This window comes from Lissotriton vulgaris, unplaced genomic scaffold (genome assembly GCF_964263255.1).
Source record: "Lissotriton vulgaris unplaced genomic scaffold, aLisVul1.2 SCAFFOLD_563, whole genome shotgun sequence".
Lineage (NCBI taxonomy): Eukaryota > Metazoa > Chordata > Amphibia > Caudata > Salamandridae > Lissotriton > Lissotriton vulgaris.
The window spans coordinates 618,287-645,158 of record NW_028253855.1 but is presented as its reverse complement, the minus strand read 5'-3'; the positions used below and the strand labels follow the sequence as shown (position 1 = coordinate 645,158).

The 26,872-nt window shown below is 48.5% G+C and overlaps 1 protein-coding gene across 1 annotated transcript in view; it reads left to right on the top strand.

Annotated features, from left to right (window-relative positions):
* The first annotated feature begins 22,293 nt into the window (after positions 1 to 22,293).
* LOC147660724 (E3 ubiquitin-protein ligase TRIM39-like) overlaps positions 22,294 to 26,872 on the top strand; it is a 119,121-nt gene continuing 114,542 nt past the window's right edge. Inside the window, exon 1 of the mRNA XM_086951509.1 lies at positions 22,294 to 22,823. Coding sequence (XP_086807635.1) covers positions 22,410 to 22,823 — 414 coding nt within the window. The 5' untranslated portion in view covers positions 22,294 to 22,409. The remainder of the gene's footprint in view (positions 22,824 to 26,872) is intronic.

Sequence of the window (26,872 nt, the reverse complement as noted above, 5' to 3'; positions counted from 1 at the left end):
TGCGTAATACATAGGGGAGACTTCTTCTCTCTATGCAGAATGTGGAGGAGGGGGGTGGAGGAGGGGGATGGAGGGAGGTTGGGGGCTGGAGGGGGTCTAGACTTGGGAAGAAAGGTTTGAGCCCTGTAGTAATGCTGTGATGGTGGGCCTTGCTGGGAGTCGGGGTGGGGGGGGGGGAGTTTTTCTTTTTCTTGTGCGGGTTAGCCTTGTTGGGCGAATGGGGTGGCTGTGCACGTCCTGGCACCAGCGGGTGAAGGGCATATTGGCATGTTTTGTTGTTGCTGGTATATTGCTCGTGGGTGGGGGAGGGGGAACTGTTGGAAGGGGATGTTGAATGGGAATGTTTTAGGCATCATTTGTATTACATTTTGGGCACTGGAGGGGAACTACACTGTGACCAGAGGGCTATGGCGGGGTAGATTGCATTGGAAATCATGGGGTATAAGTTTATGAGTAGGAACATGAGGGGGCTAGACACGTGCACTAAGAGGTATAGAGTCCTATCCTTCCTTCAAAGACATGGAGTCTCAATTGCATGTCTTCAGGAGACCCACCTTGTAGATGAAGGAGCACAGAAGTTGGGAAAAAAGTGGCGAGGTCAGATATTCCATGCATCCTTCTCTACACATGCCAGAGGGGTTCTGATCTGGGTGTCACCTGGGGTTCCGTTCGATATTCAGTATGTAGAGGCGGACATTCATGGTAGATACCTGCTTCTCAGGGCTAAACTGGATGGCAGGGAAATTGTCATATTGAATTGTTATGCACCGAATACTGATGACCCGACCTTCTTTCAGGCCTTGCAGGAGGTCCTGATCCACGACCTGGGGGCTCTGGTCCTTTGGTTTGGGGACTTTAATTGTGTTATCGACCCAGTCCTGGATAGGTCTCCACCCCGTGAGGGCACAAAACCTCGTATGACAGTACAACTCAGGCAGGTCATGGAAAACATAGGGGCAGTGGATATTTGGTGCCTGAAAAATCCGGAACAGAAAGTGTATACCTGCTTTTCCCCCACCCACAACACGCACAGTCGCCTAGATAGAGTCTTAGTGGTGAATGCTGAGCCTAACATGTCCGTGGATGTTACCCACCAGGCTCGGTTTTTTATTAGACCATTCTCCAGTAGCCTGCGTGGTCCAGTGGGGGGCCCCGGTTATCCATCCACGGACTTGGAGGCTTCAAGTGGATATCCTCCGAGACCAGGTGGGGAAAGCGCATGTGGAGACGGCCCTTGGGGACTATGTGGACCTCAGTTGGGGAGAGGGAGGCAGCTCCTCGGCCACCAAGTGGGAGGCCCTGAAGGCGGTAGTGAGGGGCGCTTGTATGGGACTCACCTACGGAGTCCAGAAACAGCTCCTCCAGGATCTCCGGACGGCAGAGGATACTCTCCTGCATGTTCAAAACTTGGCGGACCCTAGTGCTCCACAGAGGGTAGAGGAACAGACTGCCCGAGCTCGGCTACATGATATCCTTGATAGACTTGACAAAGACACCTTTGGGCAATACAGGCTTTGCCTCCCCAGGGAGGGCGATAAGTCAGGGCGGCTCCTGGCTTGGATCCTTCGAAGGAAGCAGACCCCTGAGCGTATCGTAGCCCTGCGGGACCTGAACGGGGACATGGTTTATTCGGATCAGGCCATCCTCGGGGTTCTCCAATCCCACCTAGGACGGGCATACACTGCGGACCCAGATATTTCTGAGGTCTCTTATCTCCCTTATTTACAGGGGTTGCTTCTACCGACCCTTTCGGATTCGGAACGTGAGGAATTCGATGCGGGCCTGAAGTTGGCCGAGGTCTGTATGGCTCTGACCCGCTTGCCACGTGCAAAGTCGCCGGGGAGCGACGGGTTCCCACCGGAATTTTACCATGAATACCGGGACATACTGGCGCCGCTCCTATTGCAAGTATTTCTCGAGGCGTTCGAGAGCGGGGGTCTCCCACAGAGCATGGCTCGGGGGGGATATTTGTATGATAAAATGACCCTTCGTCCTATCGTCCGATTACCATGATAAATACGGACGTCAAAATGTTGACTAAACCATTGACCACCCGGTTAGCACCCCATATGGAGCATTTGGTACACTAAGACCAATGCGGATTCATTCCTGGGCGAAACACAGCCATGAACCTGAGACACTTGAATCACATCCGGCATGAGGTACGGGGTGGCGCAGAACAGACGGTCTTGGTCTCCATAGATCTTGCCAAGGCGTTTGACACGGTCGACTGTGGCTACTTGCAGGAGGTCCTCCGGGCGATGGGATTGGGGCCCAACTTCTGCCATTGGATTCATATCTTATATAGTTCCCCTTGCGCCAGGGTGCGTTTGGGAGCCGCGAGATCAGAGGAGTGGCAGCTAGGACGAGGCACGAGACAGGGGTGCCCCCTCTCACCACTACTTTTTGCCCTAGCGATAGAGTTGTTTGCCGTAAGGATTCGATCTGAGATGAGGCCATGAGGCATTCAGGTGGGAGACACGTGCAATGTTCTGTCGCTAAATGCGGATGACGCCTTGTTTTATTTCAAAGCCCCGAGGGAGGCGTTCCCGATGTTCCTGCACCACATGGACCGCTTTGGCGAGGCGTCGGGCTTGAGGCTTAATCGTAGTAAGTCCCTGATCTTCCCGCTATTGGGTCTTGACTCTGTGCCCCTTGAGGACTTGCCAGAGCTCGGGCTGCGCTGAGAACGGGACAGTTTTCGATATTTAGGCATTAATGTGGCCTCTACAGAGGCGCAATCACTGTCCCGCAGTATAGACCGGGTGATTAAGTCTCTCCAGCAATCCGTGTCTTTTTGGAACAACCTACCACTATCTCTAATGGGACGAATGGCCGTCGCCAAGATGGTGATGTTGCCAAGGACACTGTATGTTCTTCAGAACACGTTGTGCCCTCTTCTGCCTAGGATTTTTCAGACCATTAAAACACTGCTCACATCCCTGCTGCGGGTGGGTCAGCGCAGCAGGGTGGCTCTCCGCACCGTTGTGCGCTCCTTTGAGGGAGGGGGGTTAGAAGCCCCATGCTTCGATCTCTACTACTACGCAGCGCAGCTACTACCAGCTGCCAGGTGGTTTTGCAGACGCAGATGTCTGGGAAACGCGATTACTGGCAGGTAGAGCGACGGTGCGGGAGCTCCGGATGGCGTTAATGCACGGGACGGGTTCCGGAGCCGCATTACCCTACGTGGTGAGGCACACAGCGGGCGTATGGCAACGATTCGTAGAAAGAATCCTACACTCTGCGCCCTTTCACAGAGATTTACCGATCTGGATACTGGCACCCATGGTAGAAATAGAACACCATATGTCCTTCCGTGAGTGGAGAGAGGGGGGCTGTGAGGTCCTGGCTGATCTGTACCCCTCAGAGAGCTTCCTGAGGTACGAGCAGGCGGAGGAGACCTTTGGCCTTAGTGGGGGATAGTATTTACATTACCAAGGATTGTGTGCCCTAGTGCGCTCGGGCTGGCCTCAGTGTCCGGAGATACCTCCAATGACTCACACCTTACATATCCTCCTGTCCTGCGGCAGGGGTCGCAGGCTGATATCCTTGCTGTACACAGCTATGAAGCAGGATTTCGCCCCACCGAAGCCGCGGACATGGGCGGCCGGGATCACCACTGCACCAGGGGCAGCGGAATCGCATAGGGACCTTGACACGGCGGATGTCCTGTAATGCGCGCTTCAAGCTCATTCATTTTAACTTCCTCCACCGCACCTACCTCACTCCAAAGATGTTAAGCCGTTACTCGGAGGATAGAAGGGATAGAAGGGACAACTGCCCCAGATGTAGCACAGAAGGGGCGGGATTCCTGCATCTGGCCTGGGAGTGCCCGTTAGTGGGGGGCTTTTGGGCAGGGGCTGTGGGTCATATAACTGCGACCACTGGCCTTAAAGATGTGAGGGAATGGACCCTCGCAGAGAAAACACACATGCAGAACACCAGGAGAGATGAGAAATTGCAAGCGGACTTGCTGGCATGCCAAACCTTGTGTATGGCAGGGTCAGCTACGGATAGGCAATTATCACACAGCGACTCCGAGGGGACCAGTGGCAAATTATTTTCAGCGCAAGAATCAGGGTCTGAGGGGGAGGGGGACCCCTGAGGGGTTGCTCATACAATGCACGGAGCTGGACCTGGTCTGTCTCCTCCCGATGACACTTGTCCTTTGCTTGTTATTTTACTGTCCTTCATGAACTTACGTATCTCAAGATGTAGACCTTGTCCAAGATGTGCCATAATGAGTCATTCTATCTGTAAACAAATGTTTTTATGATGCCTCTTGGGGGTTCTTTTTGTACATTATAAATTCAAAAATAAAGTTTAAAAAAAAAACCTACGAGAGCTCTCTCGTCTCCTCCATTCAAGAACCCTCCAAGAGCGCTCTCGCCTCCTCCATCCAAGAACCCTCCGAGAGCTCTCTCGCCTCCATCCAAAAACTCTCCGAGAGCTCTCTCGCCCCCACCCTCCAAGAACCCTGAGAGCTCTCTCACCTCCTCCATCCAAGAACCCTCCGAGAGCTCTCTCGCCTCCTCCATCCAAGAACCCTCCGAGAGCTCTCTCGCCTCCACCCTCCAAGAACCCTCTGAGAGCTCTCTAGCCTCCATCCAAGAACCCTCCGAGATTTGTCTCGCCTCCATTCAAGAACCCTCCGATAGCTCTCTCGCCTCCTCCATCCAAGAACCCTACGAGAGCTCTCTTGCCTCCTCCATCCAAGAACCCTCCAAGAGCGCTCTCGCCTCCTCCATCAAAGAACCCTCCGAGAGCTCTCTCGCCTCCTCCATCCAAGAACCCACCGAGAGCTCTCTCGCCTCCTCCATCCAAGAACCCTCCGAGAGCTCTCTCGCCTCCACCCTCCAAGAACCCTCTGAGAGCTCTCTAGCCTCCATCCAAGAACCCTCCGAGATTTGTCTCGCCTCCATTCGAGAACCCTCCGATAGCTCTCTCGCCTCCTCCATCCAAAACCCTATGAGAGCTCTCTCGCCTCCTCCATCCAAGAACTCTCCAAGAGCGCTCTCGCCTCCTCCATCAAAGAACCCTCCGAGAGCTCTCTCGCCTCCTCCATCCAAGAACCCTCCGAGAGCTCTCTCGCCTCCGCCATCCAAGAACCCTCCGAGAGCTCTCTCGCCTCCTCCATCCAAGAACCCTCCGAGAGCTCTCTCACCTCCTCCATCCAAGAACCCTTCAGAGCTCTCTCGCCTCCTCCATGCAAGAACCCTCTGAGAGCTCTCTCACCTCCTCCATCCAAGAACCCTTCAGAGCTCTCTCGCCTCCTCCATGCAAGGACCCTCTGTTCATCAGGTTATTTGTGTTGTGCAGTGCCTGGAAATCTCACTTTGTGCCCTCGGAGCTCGTGTCCGATTGGACAAGTGTGGCTAGCGCTTAGTAACCAATGTACCTTAAGAGCATTGTCAGCAGCGCAGCGCACACCTCCAATGGGTGGCTTGGCGCTATAGAGACACTCAGGGAGCGCTGAAAAGCGTGGGGTGACAGGAGAAATACAAGCATTTGCAATGTAATCGTCTTGTCTTTTGGACCTTTGAAATGTTTAGCCATTCAACACATATATGACATCTTATGAACAAGTACTTATTTTTAAAATGTGCATTGAACTGCTGCTGCATTGGGCGGCCCTCAGTGAGCTGAAGAGGTATCAATGCCTCTCACATTGTCAGGCGAAGTGGTTGAGAGTTTGCTCCAGCCATGTCCGTTTCCATGAGTACCATATAGAATGAGGCACTTTCAAAGTCAAGGGTGAATCACAACACATTTTGTTCACTTATTTTTAGTCACATGCATCACCCTTTCAATGCCCTTTTTGTCTCAGAATTTACAAAATGCCTCTTCTCTCTACCAGAAAAGTAACAGGGGAGCCAGAGGTCGCCCAATTTGTGAGGGGGGGGCAGTTCTTGCTCTGGGGCTGACCAGAGCGTGACTTTAAGGCTAGAAAGTGCCTGGTTAAAGTGCTGGAGTACACTGTATGTTAGGCTCGCTCGGTAGAAAGCCCATTTAGCTGATAGCTACTAGTTGATTCTTTGAGGAGTTTCTGTCGCCACCTGCACATTTTAATGTGAGGAATACAACAGGCAAGAAATGCATAGTTAGAAGAACAGACAATAAATGAAAGAATTACCAAAAAACATTAGGTTAATTTAGGTTAGGTTTTATTAAGCGCACAAATCACCCTGGAGCATCTCGGCGCTGACTAGCAATCTATCTAGAGGAGAGAGGAGCATGGGTGTCTATTTACTGAAGAGAAAGGCTTTCAGCTGTTTTCTGAAAGAGCCATAGTTTGGATCGGCGCGAAGGGTCTGTGGGAGTTGGTTCCAGTATAAGGGAGCTAGATAGAAAAACGCTCGACCACCGGTCCGAGACAGGCGAATTCTGGGGACTCTTAAAAGTTCTAGAGTAGAGGATCTCAGCCTCCTACTGGGGCAGTATTTAGTTACTTTATTTTGCAGATAACGGGGGCCTTTTTTTTAAGAGCGTGTAGGAACTGGGGTCACCAGTTCCCCGGGGGGTAGCTTGGCTCGAGCAGGTAGGCACCCGAAAGCTTAGGTGTAAAGTTACCATACAGCACACACATCCACTGAGGCAGGAAACACACACAATGACTGAGACCACACCAGTAAGTTTTATTCAAATTGATAAGTTTTATCTAGATCAAGGTTCAGGGAAATCAGGAATAAAGGCATCAGCATCTCCTTAGTACATTTCATCAGGGGAGCAAAGGGAGCAATTCAAGAATCAGTATAGCATGTCTCAATAACCGTTGCATTACAGGAATAACGTTCCATTACTCAGCAATCACCCTCTTTTCAAAGAATTATGTAAGAGTAACCATCTCATCAGGTCAGAGTGAAGCATTTCATTAGGCAAGAATGAACATCCATTTAGGCAAACATCTCATAAGGTGAACATAAGCATTTCATCATATAACGGTGGGCCTTGAATCATCAGCTCCTTAGGATAACCAATGCATCAGGCAAGGAGGAACATTTCAGCAGGCATAATAGAAACCCGGCCTAAAGCAAGGATGAGCAATTCATTGGACACAATAAAAACAATCCCTTAATTCGGGCCTAGCAGTAACTGAAAATCACCTTTACCCCAGGCAGGGGTTAACCTTTTTGGCCCAGCAGTCACTAGAGGGCCTTACTCATGTTCAGAGGTCCCTCTTGGGGTTAATTAGGGCCAACGGGGCCCAACAACAGTCTGCTCCAGGGGAGGGGCGAACTCGGGCCCTCTCCGGCCTTCGGGGGTTACCTTAGTCTTCGGGCCTCCTCTGCCCCTTGCGTCGGTAATTTGGGAAGGAGGGCTCTCTTTCTTCTCAGAGAGCCCTCCGGTGACTCGGGCACTCTCTCCAGGCCGGTGGCGGTCGGCAGGGCTCTAGGCTCGCTCTGAGCCTTCGCGCCGGTGTCTCGCCCGGTCCCGGGCCTTCCTTGGGCCTGGCAGCACCCGGGGACCAATGAGGGCGTTGGCACTCCCGCAGCCGCCTATGGCAGCGCGGCATGCGGGGGCACAACGCCGGCGGCCAGTCAGAGCGCTGCGGGGGCGGAGTCACTTCCGACGCCCCCGTCACGTGAGGCAGGCCGGTTGGCTTCAGGCCTGGCTGGGCCTAGCGTGGCCTCTACGATGTCGGGTCGGGCTGCGGTGGTGACGGGGCCCCTAGGCGCAACGGAGGACAGCACCTCTCTTCAACTTTCTCCTGTGCCGGGCGTTGCCCACGGCAACACGGCTGCGCTCCTCCCCTGGCATCGGGGGCCGCTGGGGAGCAGATGACGACAGTGTCAGCGCTCCTCATGGCACAACAGGCAGCCCGGGCGCAGCGGTGACTGGGTGAGGACAGCGCCTGACAGGGGTAGCGCTTCAGAGATGCACACAGCGTTCGGTCCTCGCAGCGCCTCGTGGGGGAGAGGAGCGCTTGGAAGCACCACACAAGTCGTCGATGTCAGCGCTTCACAGGACTCAGCAGGTGAGTGCTTGAGGGCAAAATTACAGCACTTCTCAGGGGACAGTGTAGGAGAGCGCTGGGTAGGCAGTTCAGGCAAGGCAGGACAACGCTGGGGGCCCAGGTTGAGGCAAGGGGTGCAGGGGTGACGCAGCCCGGTACCTGGTTGATCCCCAGTAGTCCTGGTTAGTGCAGATGGGTTTCTTCTTGGCGCTTGGTGGTTCTGGCGCCCTTTGTAGTTAGTTTCTTGAGGGGGGGTTGGGTTGAAGGCTGCTGACAGGATTCCTCAGCAGGTCACTGCAGGTGGGCCCTGGGTTCCCCTCCCGCCGGGCCAGATCAGTGGGCTAGTTCAGTGTTCCTCACACAGCTTGGTGGGCAGCGCCTAAGCCACTGTCACCCCCAGTGGTATAGGTTCCTGACTAGGCCCTACTGCTTAAGTCTCCTGCGTAGGTTCCCCCAGGTCAGTGATGCCCCAACTGACTAAAAAGTTTCCCTTCTTTCTTTATGTATGCCCAGTGGTAATGTGGTGTTTCATAGATAGGGAACAGTCAATTATTATTCCCAAATTCCTCACAGATGGTTAACAGGCGCTCATGGCTGGAAGCCGAGCTGAGCTCATTCTGCTGTGAGGGTTGGGGGGGGCGTTTGTTCCCCGGTCTGCCTGCCTGGGGCCTTGGCTGCCAACAATAACAATGATTAGCTGCCAACACTGAAATACAAGCATTTGCAATGCAATCGGTCTCGCATCTGGGACCTTATATGTATTTAGCCATGCAGCACATTAGCCTGTGTGCTGAAACACCTACTGTTCTTTAACATGGAGGGAAAGAAAGCACCATAACTGTGTGACACACCACTTATTGGAACACATGGAGAGAACTATTGCCTTTCAGTGGGAAATGGTATAGTCCAAAGCTCTGTTTTTAATATAAAAGCAGGACCTTCGGTGGTCATATCACTAAAAATACAAGATTTGAAAAAAAATATGATTGTCTTCGGGTACTTGTGGAAGACAATGTCTATGGACTGGAATCTAGAGCATGCTAAAGTGATTCTGGTATTTTACTGACCTCTGCTGGTCGTTTTCTATCAAGACAGTTAAATCGAGGCAGTGGAACAGAAAAATGAGTCCCTAAGCGGAAGCAGAGAAGTCCTAAGGCTGATCTCCAGAGCCCACAAAGTACATACACATATAATTATATACTAAAGGATATACACTAAAGCATATACAAGAGGTCTTGAATGCTCAACCTAAAATGCCAGCTGCCTGAGCCTTGCAAAAAGAAAAAGCGAAAATGAAAGAGTGTGCTGAACCACAAGGGGTTGAAAGGAAATGGAGTGCGGGATAAAAGGGCTGCTGTGGGAGCTTGTATTTCAAGGGGGGGCAGCACCCAAGAAAGAGAAACAAAACCCATGCACTCTCTTGGAGTGCTTAATGAACAAGCACTGGCGTTGCCAATAGGTCTCGCAGTAGGAAAGTTTGAGCTATTGGTTTTCTAAATGACATTTTATTTTTTTGTTTTGTGATTTACAATGTCCATACTTTTAACTTTTCGCATTAGGAAATTATAATTATGCAATTCCTCCGAATCAAGACAATGCTGATTCAAACAAAGTTGGCAGCCATGCAATCTAAACCAAAACAACTCCTGTATTAATAAGCTTAGCACAAGCCACGGCACTCCCTGTGTTAAAAAAGGCTGTGCCTAATTAAAGCAGAAGCTGTGGAATAAACAAAGACGCAGAGTTAAACTGCTGGAAATTACGTCTCTAAAGTTGAAAGAGGCATGCTCTCATATAGCGGATTAATTTCTTTGGATGTCAATGTGAAGATTTAATCATAACACAACTATCCGCTGGCAGTGGCACCACATGAAATAAATAGCTGTGCCCGAAGGAGGCAAAAGCTTTGACTGAAAAACACAGTGAAGGCCACTCTTGCGGTGCAATATATTTCGGAAACTAAAAACTTGCACTCACGGTATGAGTGAAAGTAATTACCTGGGAGTAAATGCAACGCCTTCACGAACTGCCAAAAGAGTGTAGCAGCCTGAATGCCGAAACCACATTCGGTTTTCAAGTAGAACATTCACATGATTGAATGCAGGAGGTGTAATGGAAGCGGTAAACAGAACCAAACAAACACACTAAAGGCATGGAGTTAAAAAGCACTGCACTGCACTGAACGAAGAATATCATCTGCGTGAAAGTGTCAAGGCAAGAAATCAAGGACAGAAGAAACTACGCATGAAGCCTGTCTAGGCACCTAATGCCACAACAAATAAAGAACAGAGCTGCTGACTTTGGGACTAAGGAACCGGGTTCGTATCTCGGTGTCGGCTTTCCCACGGTCTGTATAAAAAAAAATTAAAGGCTTTGTTATTTACAATGCCAATAGCTTAAACTTGTGTAAATGGAAGACCTATTGCATTGCAAATGCTTGTTTTTAATTTTGTTAGACAACTAAAAGAAGTCTTAATTCAGCTTTACATTATACATTAAAAATGCAAATGTTTGATGCATTTAATGTACTGCTGTATTACGATAGTTATTTTTACATTGTAGCTTTAAAGTATCGTAATGTGAGCGGAATAAAACTGAGAGGGTTAGACAGTTAATGAATTTCCCTGTAACTAAGCCTGTGTCTGGTACGAAATTATGGGTGTTCCGCTCTCAGTGCTAAATCTTCTCTCACGTTACTCGCAACAATAAGGATTTTCCATAAACGCCATCTCCAAATAACAGAAAAAAAGCACCGCGATTCCATTCAGTATCTCTCGCCATGTACACCGAAAGCTTTTCACTCTCTCCTGCATCTTCTTCATTCACCAATGACCAATCCCCCACACGCACACACAATACACCCACTCACCTATACCGACTCACATGCACACACGGCATGTTCTTTAAATTTCGCCCTGTCAATAGTTTCACAGCTGCACACCTCCTTCACACACTTTTGCGTATAATCACAATTAAAAGCAGGCCAAGGTCAGGATTAGAGGAGCAAGTATTCCTAACCCCTTTATGAGCCGCCGACAGAAGCTCAGCCTGAATGCAACTCTCAATAATGGGCAACCCACAAAACCTGCACACAGGAGCGACTTGTGTCACATTACGCACTACACATTAGTAACAAGATGCCTGAAAAAACTGCAGAAACACACCATCCAATATACTTCAGTAATGCAATTGTAAGCAAAATGTGAAATGTAAACAGGAACAGGCAGTCTGTTTTTGGGGTCTGTCTCCGGCAGTGGAGCCAGGATATTTACAGAGGGGGCACTGGCCCCACCTAGCCTTTCCTCACGACGCCAATAGGCCCAATTTCTTGGCTCTGAAGAGGAGATGGCCCTAAGAGAAAAGACAGCTTCGAGTGCAGCTGCACTGGATGCATTCTTATCTTCCAGTGCTTGAACAGCTAACGAAGGGCAAAGAGAAAAATTCCAATCATTGTGAGAAGATATAAGCAGTCGTCGGCTGAATCGGTGAGGTCGGAAATGTGAGACAGCTGAATGAAACAATTATCAGACTTTAAGTTTAAGAACTTGACGAAAAGTACCAGGGAGCGAGAGAATCCAAACAAGCGCTCACCATGACATATACTTTTCTTTTGGCTTCAAAAATCGGAAGTCTCCCGTTTGAATTAGGTCTTTTGGAATGTACGCTTTAGGCTTCCATACATTTTTATTTAAACTTGCACTGATGTACAGGCGAGCTGTTTGCCCACTGTCCCACATCAAAAGCGCTCCCTCATTTGATAGCTCCTATGCGCCTACTTTATTCCCAGCTTGAGTCCCAATAAAAATAGTGAAAGTACCGCATTTGTATAAAACTCTATACGTTGGTTAAACACCAGGTTGACTCATGAGCTCACAATGGGAATGTAGAAGTACCTCCGTGCATTCTGGCATGCCTCTTATTCACCAGCCCCAGCACAACAGTTGCAGAACGGTGCACGAGTGTCCATAGGAGCAACACCCCCCTTTCAAAAACACATTGTCACGTAAATTACTTCCTATGTCTGTACGGTTTAGGTAAAGGGGACCGGCGGTCGAATTCGTTTCCCAGAGAAGCAGATTATCTGCATAGCTACGAAGACCATTGAAAGGTGTTTTATTCAAGAAAGAGCTGCAAAGCGGCGTGGCGGTGTCGCTGTGATTCTTCAGATGTGCCTTTGTGTGTATTTGTTATTTTATAAGTGCATGCGTCTGTGTGATCTTATCTGTATGTTTGATGGTCAGTGTACAATAAATGTGTTACTAAAAGTATCTGTTTATTCTAATGCTTTGTATGTGTGTGTGTGTGTGGGGGGGCTCCTATGTGTGATCTTTTCTGTGTGTGTGCGTGCTGGGTGCGTGTGATTATCAGTTCGTGTTATTGTGTTTAATTTTGAGTGACTGTCTTTGTTTTAGTTTTGCGCATGCCTATGTGCTTCTGCTTTGTGTGTGCCTGTGTGTAGATGTGTATATGCGCTTGCGCGTCTATCTTTGTGTCTGTATATCTCTGTGTGTCGTATGTTTGGGTGTGTTTACTCGTCTCATTTCCTTGAAGGTGCCTGTGTTTTCGTGTATTTGTGCGTGCAGAAGTCTCTGTACGCATGTACATAGCTGTGTGTGCTGCGCACTCACTGGTGACCACAAATACCCACAACACATGATGCAACCGCGGCAAACACGTTGTAATCCACACAACCACAGCGTGACAGTCAAAGCAGCCTGACAGATGCTTCAAGCACTAATGGGCAGTCTTGTGCCACTCAAAATCTCTCTCCATTGTAGGCGCTTTACAAAGATTTGACGTCAATTTACAGTATGCGTGTTTATATTTACACACTCGGGTGTGAGTATGTTTAGTTATTTGTGTATAATTGTAAGTCTTTGCAGTCAGATTTCGCCAAATAGTGGTGTTCGCTTGAATGACAGTTGTCTATCCACACACTATGACCCAGAGGAAAACAAGACGGAGGGAAGGCAGAGAAGGGGAGGGGGGAGGAGAAATGCGACACGGTGTGAAGCAGCAGGGGCCGTTGAAGTGAAGCTAAGCTTCACTTCAAAGGTGTGGGAGGATTGCTACTACGGCCTGGGGGAAGCTGGCTGGGGAGGGGGAGGAGAAATGCAAGTAAGGCTGTGTTTGCGGGGAGAGAGAGGGGAGGTGCTGGAGCTGGGGAACAGAGTTTATGGCCCAAAAGCGCGTGCCTGTGGCCACGTGAACTCGAAGAAAACCGCACGAACGAAACCCTTGGTTTCACGAGTATTTTGAGCACTTGAATTCTCGCTCCGCTCCTGCGAGACCTAAAAAGGAAGACGTAGTTCCTAAAATCTGGAAGGATACAAGTTAGTTCATCATATGGATGGAAAGAAGATATGCTCCAAGGGAGGGGCAAAGACAAGAAGACAGAGAAAGGGAAGCAGCAGATGAAAGTAAGATTAAAGCCAATAGATTGGAATCACTGCTGGGCTGTGAGCCCCCTGTGTGGGATTGGTATGGTCCACACTAGGCGGTCACCTCCAAACAGCTGAAGCCACCTATAGAGCCACCAGGGCTGTTTGAGGGTCCAAGCCGGCTTGCTGTGACCCATCGCTGGTCACATTTACCTTTCGGACAGACGCTGACCTGTCTCTAAAGCGTCCTTATTACTTGTTTTATGATCGGAGCTGCTGCACTGCCATGTAATGCTGATTACACAGCTGAGCTTTTACAGCTGTCACTCAACCAACCAAGCAATCGTTTGAGGCAGAAACTTTACCTTCACCTTATGGAGTTTAATAACTGGTTTGAAACTACAAGTTCCATTGACCTTTGAGATACCTTTGCGATTGTTCTTCTCACAGAAAGATGAGATTGTATTAATTTCATGAAGAGAAAGCACAGAAAAGTCACTGTGTAGTGTCAAGGATTTGAATGGCTGCAGATGGAGGCCAAGGAGTCCTTCATGGTGGTGTCAGAAGGGCTTTTCGAGCAGTGACACCATCCATGCCCTTGTCTCTTGCAGCTTGAGCTTGGTGCAGCCCACAGAAAACACAGTATGACGCGCAAAAGCCGCTGCCCATTAATGGCCTTATTTTGCCTAGTTTATGGGTTGACAGAATTCAGATGAATTCATCCAAAGTCCATGATTGGATCGGGCTACACAGAGATGTTTTAAGGCCAAGGCCCCACCTTCCAAAGGCCCCCTGGCCCCTCTACCTCACATGTATTCTCTTCAGCTCAACCTTTAAATCATGATTCAATATTGTTTACCATCATCAGGCTTGAAATACCAGGAAATGGGTAATACCGTACACACGTGTTATGGCCCGGATCAGCGAACGCGGCTCTTGCTTAGGGCTCCAAAATCCTTCAGATGACCCTGGGTCTGCAATAAAAATATGAAATCACATAAAAGCTGAACATTTACTGACATTCACTATAGTCATTGCACTAACCAGGTATGTGTATGTTTGGGAGTAATAAAAATAAGCATTGGCATAGCCAATAGGTCTCGCTTTTGGGACCGTATAAATATTTAGTTATGCAGCCCTACCAGCTCTAAGGTTGCTTATAAATAACCAGCGAAGGGATGAGGCATAGTAAGGGAGGGTGTTGTACTCGGATCCTTTCCTGCGCTGTTGAATGTTTTTAGTACCGACTAATCTGGTCACAAACACTGAACACAGGCTCTTGCACATGTAGCTCCTGGGCTAAGTTTTGGAGGACATACACACTTATTGAGTCAGCAGGCTGCTAGGAGAAGTGTATTCTCCTTGTGTAGAGTGCACCGCTACATAGGCATGTAAACGTGGTGCTTTAGGGGGTCGCATGTTAGCCAGGATTACATGTACCACTGTTTTCACTATTTGCCCCATGCACAGAATTGTACCGCAGCACATCATAATGTATCCCTGCTGCCCATTATGGTATAGACGTGGCTAATTCACCAGTGATTGAAAACAATGCAAGCGTGACAATGCAACCAGGATATGCACATAATTACCAGTGATTGCCAACAATGCAAGCACGGAAATGCAAGCACGATATGCACATAATTACCAGTGATTGCCAATAATGCAAGCATGGCAATGCAAGCACGATATGCACATCCTTACCAGTGATTGCCAACAATGCAAGCACGGCAATGCAAGCACGATATGCACATACTTACCAGTGATTGCCAATAATGCAAGCATGGCAACGCAACCACGATATGCACATCCTTACTAGTGATTGCCAACAATGCAAGCATGACAATGCAACCACGATATGCACATCCTTACTAGCGATTGCCAACAATGAAAGCACGGCAAGGCAACCTGGATATGCACATATTTACCAGTGATTGCCAACAATGCAAGCATGGCAATGCAACCACGATATGCACATCCTTACCAGTGATTGCCAACATTGCAAGCATGACAATGCAACCACGATATGCACATACTTACCAGTGATTGCCAATAATGCAAGCATGGCAATGCAACCACGATATGCACATCCTTACTAGTGATTGCCAACAATGCAAGCATGACAATGCAACCACGATATGCACATCCTTACCAGCGATTGCCAACAATGCAAGCACGGCAATGCAACCAGGATATGCACATACTTACCAGCGATTGCCAACAATGCAAGCACGGCAATGCAACCACGATATGCACATCCTTACCAGTGATTGCCAACAATGCAAGCATGGCAATGCAACCACGATATGCACATACTTACCAGTGATTGCCAACAATGCAAGCATGGCAATGCAAGCATGATATGCACATAATTACCAGTGATTGCCAACAATGCAAGCATGGCAATGCAACCAGGATATGCACATACTTACCAGTGATTGCCAACAATGCAAGCATGGCAATGCAACCACGATATGCACATACTTACCAGTGATTGCCAACAATGCAAGCATGGCAATGCAACCAGGATATGCACATACTTACCAGTGATTGCCAACAATGCAAGCATGGCAATGCAACCACGATATGCACATACTTACCAGTGATTGCCAACAATGCAAGCATGGCAATGCAACCAGGATATGCACATCCTTACCAGTGATTGCCAACAATGCAAGCATGGCACTGCAACCAGGATATGCACATACTTACCAGTGATTGCCAACAATGCAAGCATGGCAATGCAACCAGGATATGCACATACTTACCAGTGATTGCCAACAATGCAAGCATGGCAATGCAACCACGATATGCACATCCTTACCAGTGATTGCCAACAATGCAAGCATGGCAATGCAACCACGATATGCACATACTTACCAGTCATTGCCAACAATGCACACACTTATGAATCCTGCTGCAAGGTAGGCTCACCAATGCTGGTTTGGGGGTTTTAGACCCCATCTGATGTATTGTATGGGAGTCATTTTAAGATGCATTTCCCAGTAGAACCCAAACATGTCCCTTCATAAACACATTGAGACTAGTATTACTACCAGCCACGTGTTACAGAACTCACAAAACCAATGAGGCAGCAGAATAGAGAAACGTTGAACCCAATGCAGCAAAAATGACAAGACTCGTGAGAAATCAACAAGACAGCAGCACTGCCAAATACAGAAATCACTTCCAGCTGAAAAACAGACAAGATAGAGCTACATACACAAAATACAGAAATCACTCCCGGCTGAAAAACAGACAAGATAGAGCTACATACACAAAATACAGAAATCACTCCCAGCTGAAAAACAGACAAGACGGAGCTACATACACAAAATACAGAAATCACTCCCAGCTGAAAAACAGACAAGATAGAGCTACATACACAAAATACAGAAATACACAAAATACAGAAATCACTCCCAGCTGAAAAACAGACAAGATAGAGCTACATACACAAAATACAGAAATCACTCCCAGCTGAAAAACAGACAAGATAGAGCTACATACACAAAATACAGAAATCATTCCCAGCTGAAAAACAGACAAGATGGAGCTACATACACAAAATACAGAAATCACCCCCAGCTGAAAAACAGACAAGATAGAGCTACATACACAAAATACAGAAATCACTCCCGGCTGAAAAACAGACAAGATAGAGCTACATACACAAAATACAGAAATCACTCCCAGCTGAAAAACAGACAAGACAGAGCTACATACACAAAATACAGAAATCACTCCCAGCTGAAAAACAGACAAGATAGAGCTACATACACAAAATACAGAAATACACAAAATACAGAAATCACTCCCAGCTGAAAAACAGACAAGATAGAGCTACATACACAAAATACAGAAATCATTCCCAGCTGAAAAACAGACAAGATGGAGCTACATACACAAAATACAGAAATCACCCCCAGCTGAAAAACAGACAAGATAGAGCTACATACACAAAATACAGAAATCATTCCCAGCTGAAAAACAGACAAGATGGAGCTACATACACAAAATACAGAAATGAAGAGCCACAAGACGTCACTGGCTGCCAGTACCACCTGCCAAGCCCAACAGAAATCGTGTGATCTGGAAGATGGCAGGAGAACAAACCTTAGAACCAACGCGCTACAGAAAGCAAAAGCGATGAGAACTCAAGAAGAGAGCAGCAAATACAGAAGAAATGAAACTTCCAGAGTATCACACGTTATCTATACTACAGCTCATGCAGGAGAGAGCCACTGTCTAACTCCCTCCCAGAGGCAGGGGGTGCCACATGGGACAGAGTCCGCTCTGGCTCTATCTGCCTCTCAGGACAGGGAACCCTGATTGGTGACTGACACTGCCCCAGCCCCCCTTGCAGCCAGAATAGTCCAGTCCACTCCTGAAGTGGGAGGTCCGGTGGGCCCCGTTGGCCAGCAGCATGTTAGACCCCACAGAGTGTGGCTCTAGTGCTCACCTCTTCTGTGACCCCCCCCGCCCCCCGCCAGAGGGAGTGGGGAGAGGTGGGGAGGGTCTCACCTCTGGTCTCTGTCCGCATAGATGGGAACCAATGGAGGAGCTGCAATGGATGCTGCAGCTCCACTAAGGATAGTTCGGCAGGTGCAGTGACACCGGGGCTCAGGGGGGTAAGGGGCTCACTGCACCCCAATTATAGATGCGTTTTTAGGTCTCGCCTGTCGATGCGCATGCGCATCGAGCAAGCGAGACTATGGGGACTTATCCACTCTGTCCAACTTGCAAGGAATCGTGGCGATTCCTTGCAGTGCCCGTGACTTTTAAGCTCAATGCGCATGCGCATTGAGCTTAAAAGCGCGTGCACATGCCCCCAGCCGCCTGCCTTGCCTACTCTCCCAGCTGGTGCCGCTCCACCCCCTGCGGCATCAAAGGCTTTCACGGCCGGCCGGCCATGCTTTCAGTTTCACGACCGGCCAGCCGTGTGAAGTGCATTTCAAAGCCTGCTCTCCCTGCTCCGCCCCCTGCTCCGGCCGAGACGCATTTCTCCTCCCTCCTCCCCCCTCGGCTTAGCTCTTGTTTTGTGTGCCGTTCTGAAATGCTGGCTTTTCAGTGGTGTGCTGGTTGCATTTCACCATCTTTTTGGTGCTTGGTTTCCATCCCATGGTGACTGGCCCTATTGCTTGTACTTGTTCCCTCTTTTTACGCTAGTTTCAATGTACTATTGTTTTTCCAACTCGGTTTGTGTTTTCGGAATTTGGTGTTTCTATGCTTTTCAAGCGAAACTCGCTCAGCTGACACAATTTGCTTTTTCAAAACAAGAAGGTAGCGTGTGCAAAAACACTTTTATAATGATATGCTTTTTGAGCCCAGGCGACCTATGTTAGATCAGCACACGCTGCTTTTGTTTGTTCAGCACCATGCCCGCTTCATGGTTCATATTTTGCTTTTCATTTTTCAAGGAGTTGGAGCATGTGCCACAACTCTGATGCTAGATTCAATAGGATTCGTATTTTTCAGAGTAATGCAGGCACATCATTCCGACGGAATGATGTTTCTAAGATACAACTAACGCACATTTCGAAGTGTGTTTTATTTTTGTTATTACACTCCAGTTTGGTCTCTAATTTATTTTGGCACATTACAGCATGTAAATGAATTACCAGGGACACGGCATACATGTCTCAAGCAACTAATCGTCACGATTAACCATTACAATTATGCGTTGGACAACATCAGTGCTTGAGGAATGTGTTTTTTGGTAAGTCACTTGCGTGGTCAAGCTGAGCGGTTTTCTTAACTTTTCTCTGTACTCAATCATGATATTCTGACATTTTGAAATGGCCGCCTTTATTTTTTTAGACTTGGACATTTACTCTCACACTGCGTAGAGCTGCATGGTGTGGATTCGTTTGACTATCTTTAACTACGTTACAAGATGCCCTGAACCGTTTCGTCAAAGTAAATAAGAGCGTGATATTGCATTGTAATGGCTGTCGTTCGGACCATGTTGAATATGGGAATCCATTTATACTCTATTATACTATGTTTTTAATTAACGTTGTAGAATTATGCGGTATAATTTTCATGGAATTGGCTTTTTACAACAACTGTTTTCGAAATGGTGTTCTAGGTTTCGGGGCACACAATTTCTGAACCAACTGTTTTTTGCCTTTTTTGATTGGCCTTATGACCATTAAACATGGCTGATGCTGTTTCTCAAGGTCTGAGCCGCCTTCTTAAAATCACAGGTGGGATCTCTCTGGGTCAACCAATCAAGAGTACTACAAATGGCAGTCTAAACCCACCTACTTTTTTCTCGTCATACACACGTCTGTTGGTGTGGAGCTTTTCGCATGTAGAATGCACATAGGTAAGTGTTTGGGCACTATGGTTCTAACTGAGACATGATGCTTTTAGTAACAGTTTCAGTAGCATGCCTGACCTAATTATAGGCTCTAGTCTACCTGTGTCGCATCTGGAATTTTACTGGCCTTGACTAACCCGGCAACACTATAGCACTTTATTTTTTCTTTCTATTTGTTTCTGTAATTTTCTTACTAAAGGCACATCCTGCTTAAGTATTTGGCTTTGGTACAATTTTCCAGCAGTGTATAGTTACTGGGCATCTCACTGTTCTGTTAGTCATAGAAACTTGGAGGTTTGCGCAGCATTGAGGCACTTAACAGACTTTGACATCAAGTTGTTAGCAACCTTGGTTTAATTTTTTCTGTCTTTGATTACCCTGTGAGGGTATTTACCATATCTTAGCTGTTGTCTCTATGTAATGTAAAATATGTCCCCTTACATTCAATACTACGTCTGCGTGCAATGTTTACCACTCACCAAACTTTTGGAGAGTGTTAGTCACCTCTCTCCACTGTTTCACTTACTCCCCAGTGATTTACATCTCTGAAAGGCATTGTGTGTTCTTATTCGTTCTAATTGTTTCTCATACATGGTTGTTGGATCTATGCTCCTCCTCTCTCCTGTTTGACTCTTGTCTTCCCATACATTATTACATATTTTGCCTTATGAATGTTGTCTGGGAAGAATTTTTCTTTCATTTCATCATGCTTTCATCCGGCCTCTGACCCATTCAGCACCATACATCAGCTCATAACATTTCGCCACATCTAACCCTCAACCCCTCAATCACCCTTACCCTCACTCACCCTCACCCTCACTCACCCTCAACCCCTCACCCTCACTCACCCTCAACCCCTCACCCTCACCCTCACTCACCCTCAACCCCTCACCCTCAACCCCTCACTCTCACTCATCCTCACTCACCCTCAACCCCTCACCCTCACTCACCCTCACCCACCCTCAACCCCTCACCCTCACTCACCCTCAACCCCTCACCCTCACTCACCCTCACCCTCACTCACCCTCACTCACCCTCACTCACACTCACCCTCACTCACCCTCACCCTCACCCACACTCACCCACCCTCAACACCTCATCCTCACTCACCCTCACCCTCACTCACCCTCAACCCCTCACCCTCACTCACCCTCACTCACCCTCACCCTCACTCACCCTCACCCTCACCCTCACTCACCCTCACCCTCACTCACCCTCACCCTCACTCACCCTCACCCTCACTCACCCTCACCCTCACTCACCCTCAACCCCTCACCCTCAATCCCTCACCCTCACTCACCCTCAACCCCTCACCCTCACTCACCCTCAACCCCTCACCCTCACCCTCACCCACCCTCACCCTCACCCACCCTCACCCTCACTCACCCTCACTCACCCTCACTCACCCTCACTCACCCTCAACCCCTCACCCTCGCTCACCCTCACTCACCCTCAACCCCTCACTCACCCTCACTCACCCTCACTCAGCGCAACCACAGCATCTTCACTAAATATATTTAATAAACTTTAAGCTATTGGCAATATAAAATAAAATCCATTTTATTTACGTATTAATTATTAATTGTTTTTTAAAGCCATTGAGTTTTTTAATATCAATACATATAAGTCCCGTTAATACAAAACATGTTGCATACAAATGCTAGAGGTGTCACATTTACAAAAATTATAACTATTGGCATTGTAAAGAAGAAAGCTATTAATTTAGCCATTTAGAAAAAACAACAAATAAATAAAAAACAAAAAAATAAATAACACCTATAGCTCAAACTTTACTACTGCGAGACCTATTGCATTTCCAATGCTTGTTTTACTTCCACTCTGGGGCATGGAGCCCATTTGCACTGGTAGCAGTAATGCCCACAGCACCCTCGCTGCTGCACTGATTACAGTCCGCCCTCTAGTGGTGGGGTGGGGGTAGGACTGAGAAAGAAAAGGAACAGCAGGCGAAGATCGAGGCTGGGAGGCCTGGGACAGGAACAGCAGTGCAGGGGGGTGATGGGTCAGGGGTGAAGGTCTGTGGTAGAGCTGTGGGCGGGGCCTGGTACAGGAGCAGCAGGGGGTGTCTCAGCTCAAGAGGGGGGGGGGGGAGAGGTTCTCGTTAGAGCTGTGGCCAGGACTTTAAGTGGGATGAAAAAACTGGTCTCTTAAAGGGGCGTGACCAATGTAATTAAGCACCGTTGAGACCCGGCCCACTTAAAGCCCTGGCTCTGGCAGCTGTGTACAGTATCTTAGAACATAAATTGCTGGTGTGTTTAGCTGTGAAAGGTGAAAAACTTACATGTAAAGCACAGGAGACAGTAGTGACAGAGTCTGTTCTGTTCTGTGCCTGTAACATGAACCAGGAAGTCCCAGCGCACGCAGAGAGGGACAGACGCACAGACACATCCACTGCACACAGAGAGGGGCAGACGCACAGACACACCCACTGCACACAGAGAGGGGCAGACGGACAGACACACCCACTGCACACAGAGAGGGGCAGACGCACAGACACACCCACTGCACACAGAGAGGGACAGACACGCCCAGAGCACACAGAGAGGGGCAGACGCACAGACACACCCACTGCACACAGAGAGGGACAGACGCACAGACACACCCACTGCACACAGAGAGGGGCAGACGCACAGCCACACCCACTGCACACAGAGAGGGACAGACGCAAAGACACACCCGCTGCACAAAGAGAGAAACCGAAACTTACCTTAACTTCCTGTATTTCTGCATCATGGCGGCAGCAGCTCAGCTCGGGAACCTCCAGGAAGAGGCCACGTGTTCCATCTGTTTGGAATATTTTACTGATCCGGTGATGATCGATTGTGGACACAACTTCTGCCGCTCCTGCATCACCCAGAGCTGGGAGGGAAGAGATGGAAACTTCCCCTGTCCACAGTGCAGGGAAATATCTTCTGGGAAAAACCTCCGACCCAACAGACTAGTGGGGAACATGGTGGAAATGTTAAAACACCTTCATCTGCCCCCTGTGAAGCCCCCGGAGGAGAATCTATGCGAGAAACATAAGCAGGCACAGCTGCTGTTCTGTGCAGAGGATCAGAGGATGATATGCCTGGTCTGCCGGGAGTCCAAGGAGCATAAAACTCACTCAGCAAGTCCTGTAGAGGAGGCTGCAGAGGAGCACAAGGTACGTCTGTGGATGATCAGGGACAACCAACTCACACCTTAAATAAACCCTGTTGAGAAGCCTGCAAAGGTGTACATGGCGTGTGCGTGTTTAGTATGGACAACAGAAGAGCACAAGATAGGTCTGTGGAAATTCAGAGATCAGTGCTTCACAGCAAGGGGCAGCCTGAGCACAGACCCTGTGTGTACAAATGTTCAGGGGTCACAAGTCACCCTGTGTGTCCCACGGAGGAGGCTGCAGAAAACAACAAGGAAAGTGTGTGGATTTTGAGCTTTCACAAATAAAGACATTGTAAGTTCCACAAAGGAAGAAGTTGCAGAGGAGCACAAGGTATGTCTGTGGGTGTTCAGGATTTACATGTGAATTCACTTGTTAAGTCTTGAAGAGGATACAAACTATATTTTAGGGGGTGAAGGAATAAAAATTCACACCATCAATCCCATAGAGTTGGGTGCCTAAGAGCACATAGTGTGTATGTGGGTAGTCAGGATTCACAAGTGAAGACACTCAAAGTAAAAAAGAGAAATCCAAGGAATATATGTCAGCTTTCAGGGATCACAAGTTGTATACGTACTGTGTGCTCTTGGGCATCCTTCTCTTTAGGACCTTCAGAGTGAGTTTAGATCAATTAAAACACCAAACATACTTTGTATCCCCTTAAAGATTTAATGAATTGCTTGTGAATCCGAAACACCGACAAATATCCCCAGCTTCTTACTCTGTGGAACCCTGTATGAGGCTGGTCTCTCGTCCTGCTCTCTGCAGCAGACCCTGTATGAGGCTGGTCTCTGGTCTGTTCTCTCTTGCAGACCCTGTATGGGGCTGGTCTCTGGTAGTCTCTTCTCTGTTGCAGACCCTGTATGAGGCTGGTCTCTGGTTCTGTTCTCTGTTGCAGACCCTTTATGAGGCTGGTCTCTGGTTGTCTGTTCTCTGTTGCAGACCCTGTATGAGGCTGGTCTCTGGTTCTGTTCTCTGTTACAGACCCTGTATGAGGCTGGTCTCTGGTCGTCTGTTTTCTGTTGCAGACTCTGTACCAGGCTGGTATCTGGTCGTCTGTTCTCTGTTGCAGACCCGGTATGAGGCTGGCCTCTGCTTATCTATTCTCTGTTGTAGACCCTTTATGAGGCTGGTCTCTGGTTCTGTTCTCTGTTGAAGACCCTGTATGAGGCTGGTCTCTGGTTGTCTGTTCTCTGTTGAAGACCCTGTATGAGGCAGCCCTCTGGTTGTCTGTTCTCTGTTGCAGACCCTGTATGAGGCTGCTCTCTCGTTATCTGTTCTCTGTTGCAGACCCCGTATGAGGCTGGTCTCTGGTCGCCTGTTCTCTGTTGCAGACCCTGTATGAGTCTGGTCTCTGGTTGTCTGTACTCTGTTGCAGACCCTGTATGAGGCTTTTCTCTGGTTGCCTTTTCCCTGTTGCAGACCCTGTATGAGGCTTGTCTCTGGTTGTCTGTTCTCTGTTGCAGACCCTGTATGAGGCTGGTCTCTGGTCGTCTTTTCTCTATTGCAGACCCTGTATGAGGCTTTTCTCTGGTTGTCTTTTCCCTGTTGCAGACCCTGTATGAGGCTTGTCTCTGGTTGTCTGTTCTCTGTTGCAGACCCTGTATGAGGCTGGTCTCTGGTCGTTGGTTCTTTGTTGCAGACCCTGTATGAGGCAGGTGTTCGACTGTTCTCTGTTGCAGACCCTGTATGAGGCTGGTCTCTGGTTGCCTGTTTTCAGTTGCAGACCCTGTATGAGGCTTGTCTCTGGTCATCTGTTCTCTGTTGCAGACCCTGTATGAGGCTGGTCTCTGGTCATCTGTTCTTTGATGCAGTCCCTGTATGAGGCTTGTCTCTGGTTGTCTGTTCTCTGTTGCAGACCCTGTATGAGGCTGGTCTCTGGTTGTCTGTTCTCTGTTGCAGACCCTGTATGAGGCTGGTCTCTGGTCGACTGTTCTCTGTTGCAGACCCTGTATGAGGCTGGTCTCTGGTCGTCTGTTCTCTGTGGCAGACCCTGTATGAGGCTGGTCTCTGGTTGTCTGTTCTCTATGTCAGACCCTGTATGAGGTTGGTCTCTGGTTGTCTGTTCCCTGTTGCAGACCCTGTGTGAGGCTGATCTCTGGTTCTGTTCTCTGTAGCAGACCCTGTATGAGGCTGGTCTCTCGTCGTCTGTTCTCTGTAGCAGACCCTGTATGAGGCTGGTCTCTCGTCGTCTGTTCTCTGTAGCAGACCCTGTATGAGGCTGGTCTCTCGTCGTCTGTTCTCTGTAGCAGACCCCGTATGAGGCTGGTCTCTGGTCGTCTGTTCTCTGTTGCAGACCCTGTATGAGGCTGCTCTCTGATTCTGTTCTCTGTTGCAGACCCTGTATGAGGCTGACCTCTGGATGTCTGTTCTCTGTTGCAGAACCTGTATGAGGCTGGTCTCTGGTCGTCTGTTCTCTGGTGCAGACCCTGTATGAGGCTGGTCTCTGGTTCTGTTCTCTGTAGCAGACCCTGTATGAGGTGGGTCTCTGGTCGTCTGTTCTCTGTAGCAGACCCTGTAAGAGGCCTGTCTCTGGTCGTCTGTTCTCTGTTGCTGACCCTGTATGAGGCTGGTCTCTGGCTCTGTTCTCTGTTGCAGACCCTGTATGAGGCTGGTCTCTGTCTGTTCTCTGTTGCAGACCTGTATGAGGCTGGTCTCTGGTTGTCTGTTCTCTGTTGCAGACCCTGTATGAGGCTGGTCTCTGGTCTGTTCTCTATTGCAGACCCTGTATGAGGCTGGTCTCTGGTCGTCTGTTCTCTGTTGCAGACCCTGTATGAGGCTGGTCTCTGGTTGTGTTCTCTGTTGCAGACCCTCTATGAGGCTGGTCTCTGTCTGGGTTCATCACCTTCAGTCCGCAACTTTTAGTCCGCATACCTTCATTCCGCATACCATTATCCCGTAAGTACTTTTATTCCGCAGAATATTACAACGCATGTCATTATATCTTATATGCTTTTATCACGCATGCTTTTACAACGAAATTCGTTGTAAAAGCATGAATGGTAAAATCATATGTTTTTAAAATTTAAGTGTAAGGTAAGTTTGGTGTAAGTTTGGGGGTGCTGGGGTATATGTTTTAGGGGTTCAGGGGTATTTTAAGGGTGGGTTTGGGTTATGGGATACAGGGGTAATTAAGGGTTATGGGGTATGCTTGCGTTTTGGGGTACAGGGTTATTTTTATGGTTTGGGGTAGCTTTGGATTTTGGGGTACAGGGTTATTTTAAGGGTTGAGGGGTAGGTTTTGGTTTTGGGGTACAGGGGTATTTTTAGGGTTCAGGCCTAGGTTTGGGTTTTGGGGTACAGGGGTATTTTTAGGGTTCAGGGCCTGGTTTGGGTTTTGGGGTACATGGGTATTTTTAGGGTTCAGGGCTAGGTTTGGGTTTTGGGGTACAGGGGTATTTTTAAGGTTCAGGGTTAGGTATGGGTTTTGGGGTACAGGGGTAACTTAGGGGTCAGGGCTAGGTTTTGGGGTACAGGGGCATTTTTAGGGTTCAGGGCTAGGTTTGGGTTTTGGGGTACAGGGGTATTTTTAGGGTTCAAGGCTAGGTTTGGGTTTTGGGGTACAGGGGTATTTTTAGGGTTCAGGGCTAGGTTTGGGTTTTGGGGTACAGAGGTATTTTTAGGGTTCAGGGTTAGGTATGGGTTTTGGGGTACACGGGTCATTTAGGGTTCAGGGGTAGCTTTGGGTTTTGGGGTACAGGAGTAATTTAGGGTTCAGGGCTAGGTTTGGGTTTTGGGGTACAGGGGTATTTTTAGGGTTCAGGGCTAGGTTTGGGTTTTGGGTACAGGGGTATTTTTAGGGTTCAGGGCTAGGTATGGGTTTTGGGTACAGGGGTATTTTTAGGGTTCAGGGTTAGGTATGGGATTTAGGGTACAGGGTCATGCTGAGGGTAGTTTTTTAGGGTTTTGGGTAGTGTTGTAGTGTTTGGTCATGCTAGGGGAAGTGTCATAGGGTTTAGGGTAGTGTAGTGTAGGGTCATGCAGGGGGTAGTGTTTTAGGGTTTAGGGTAGTGTTGTAGCGTTTGAGTAGTGTAGGGTCATGCAGGGGGTAG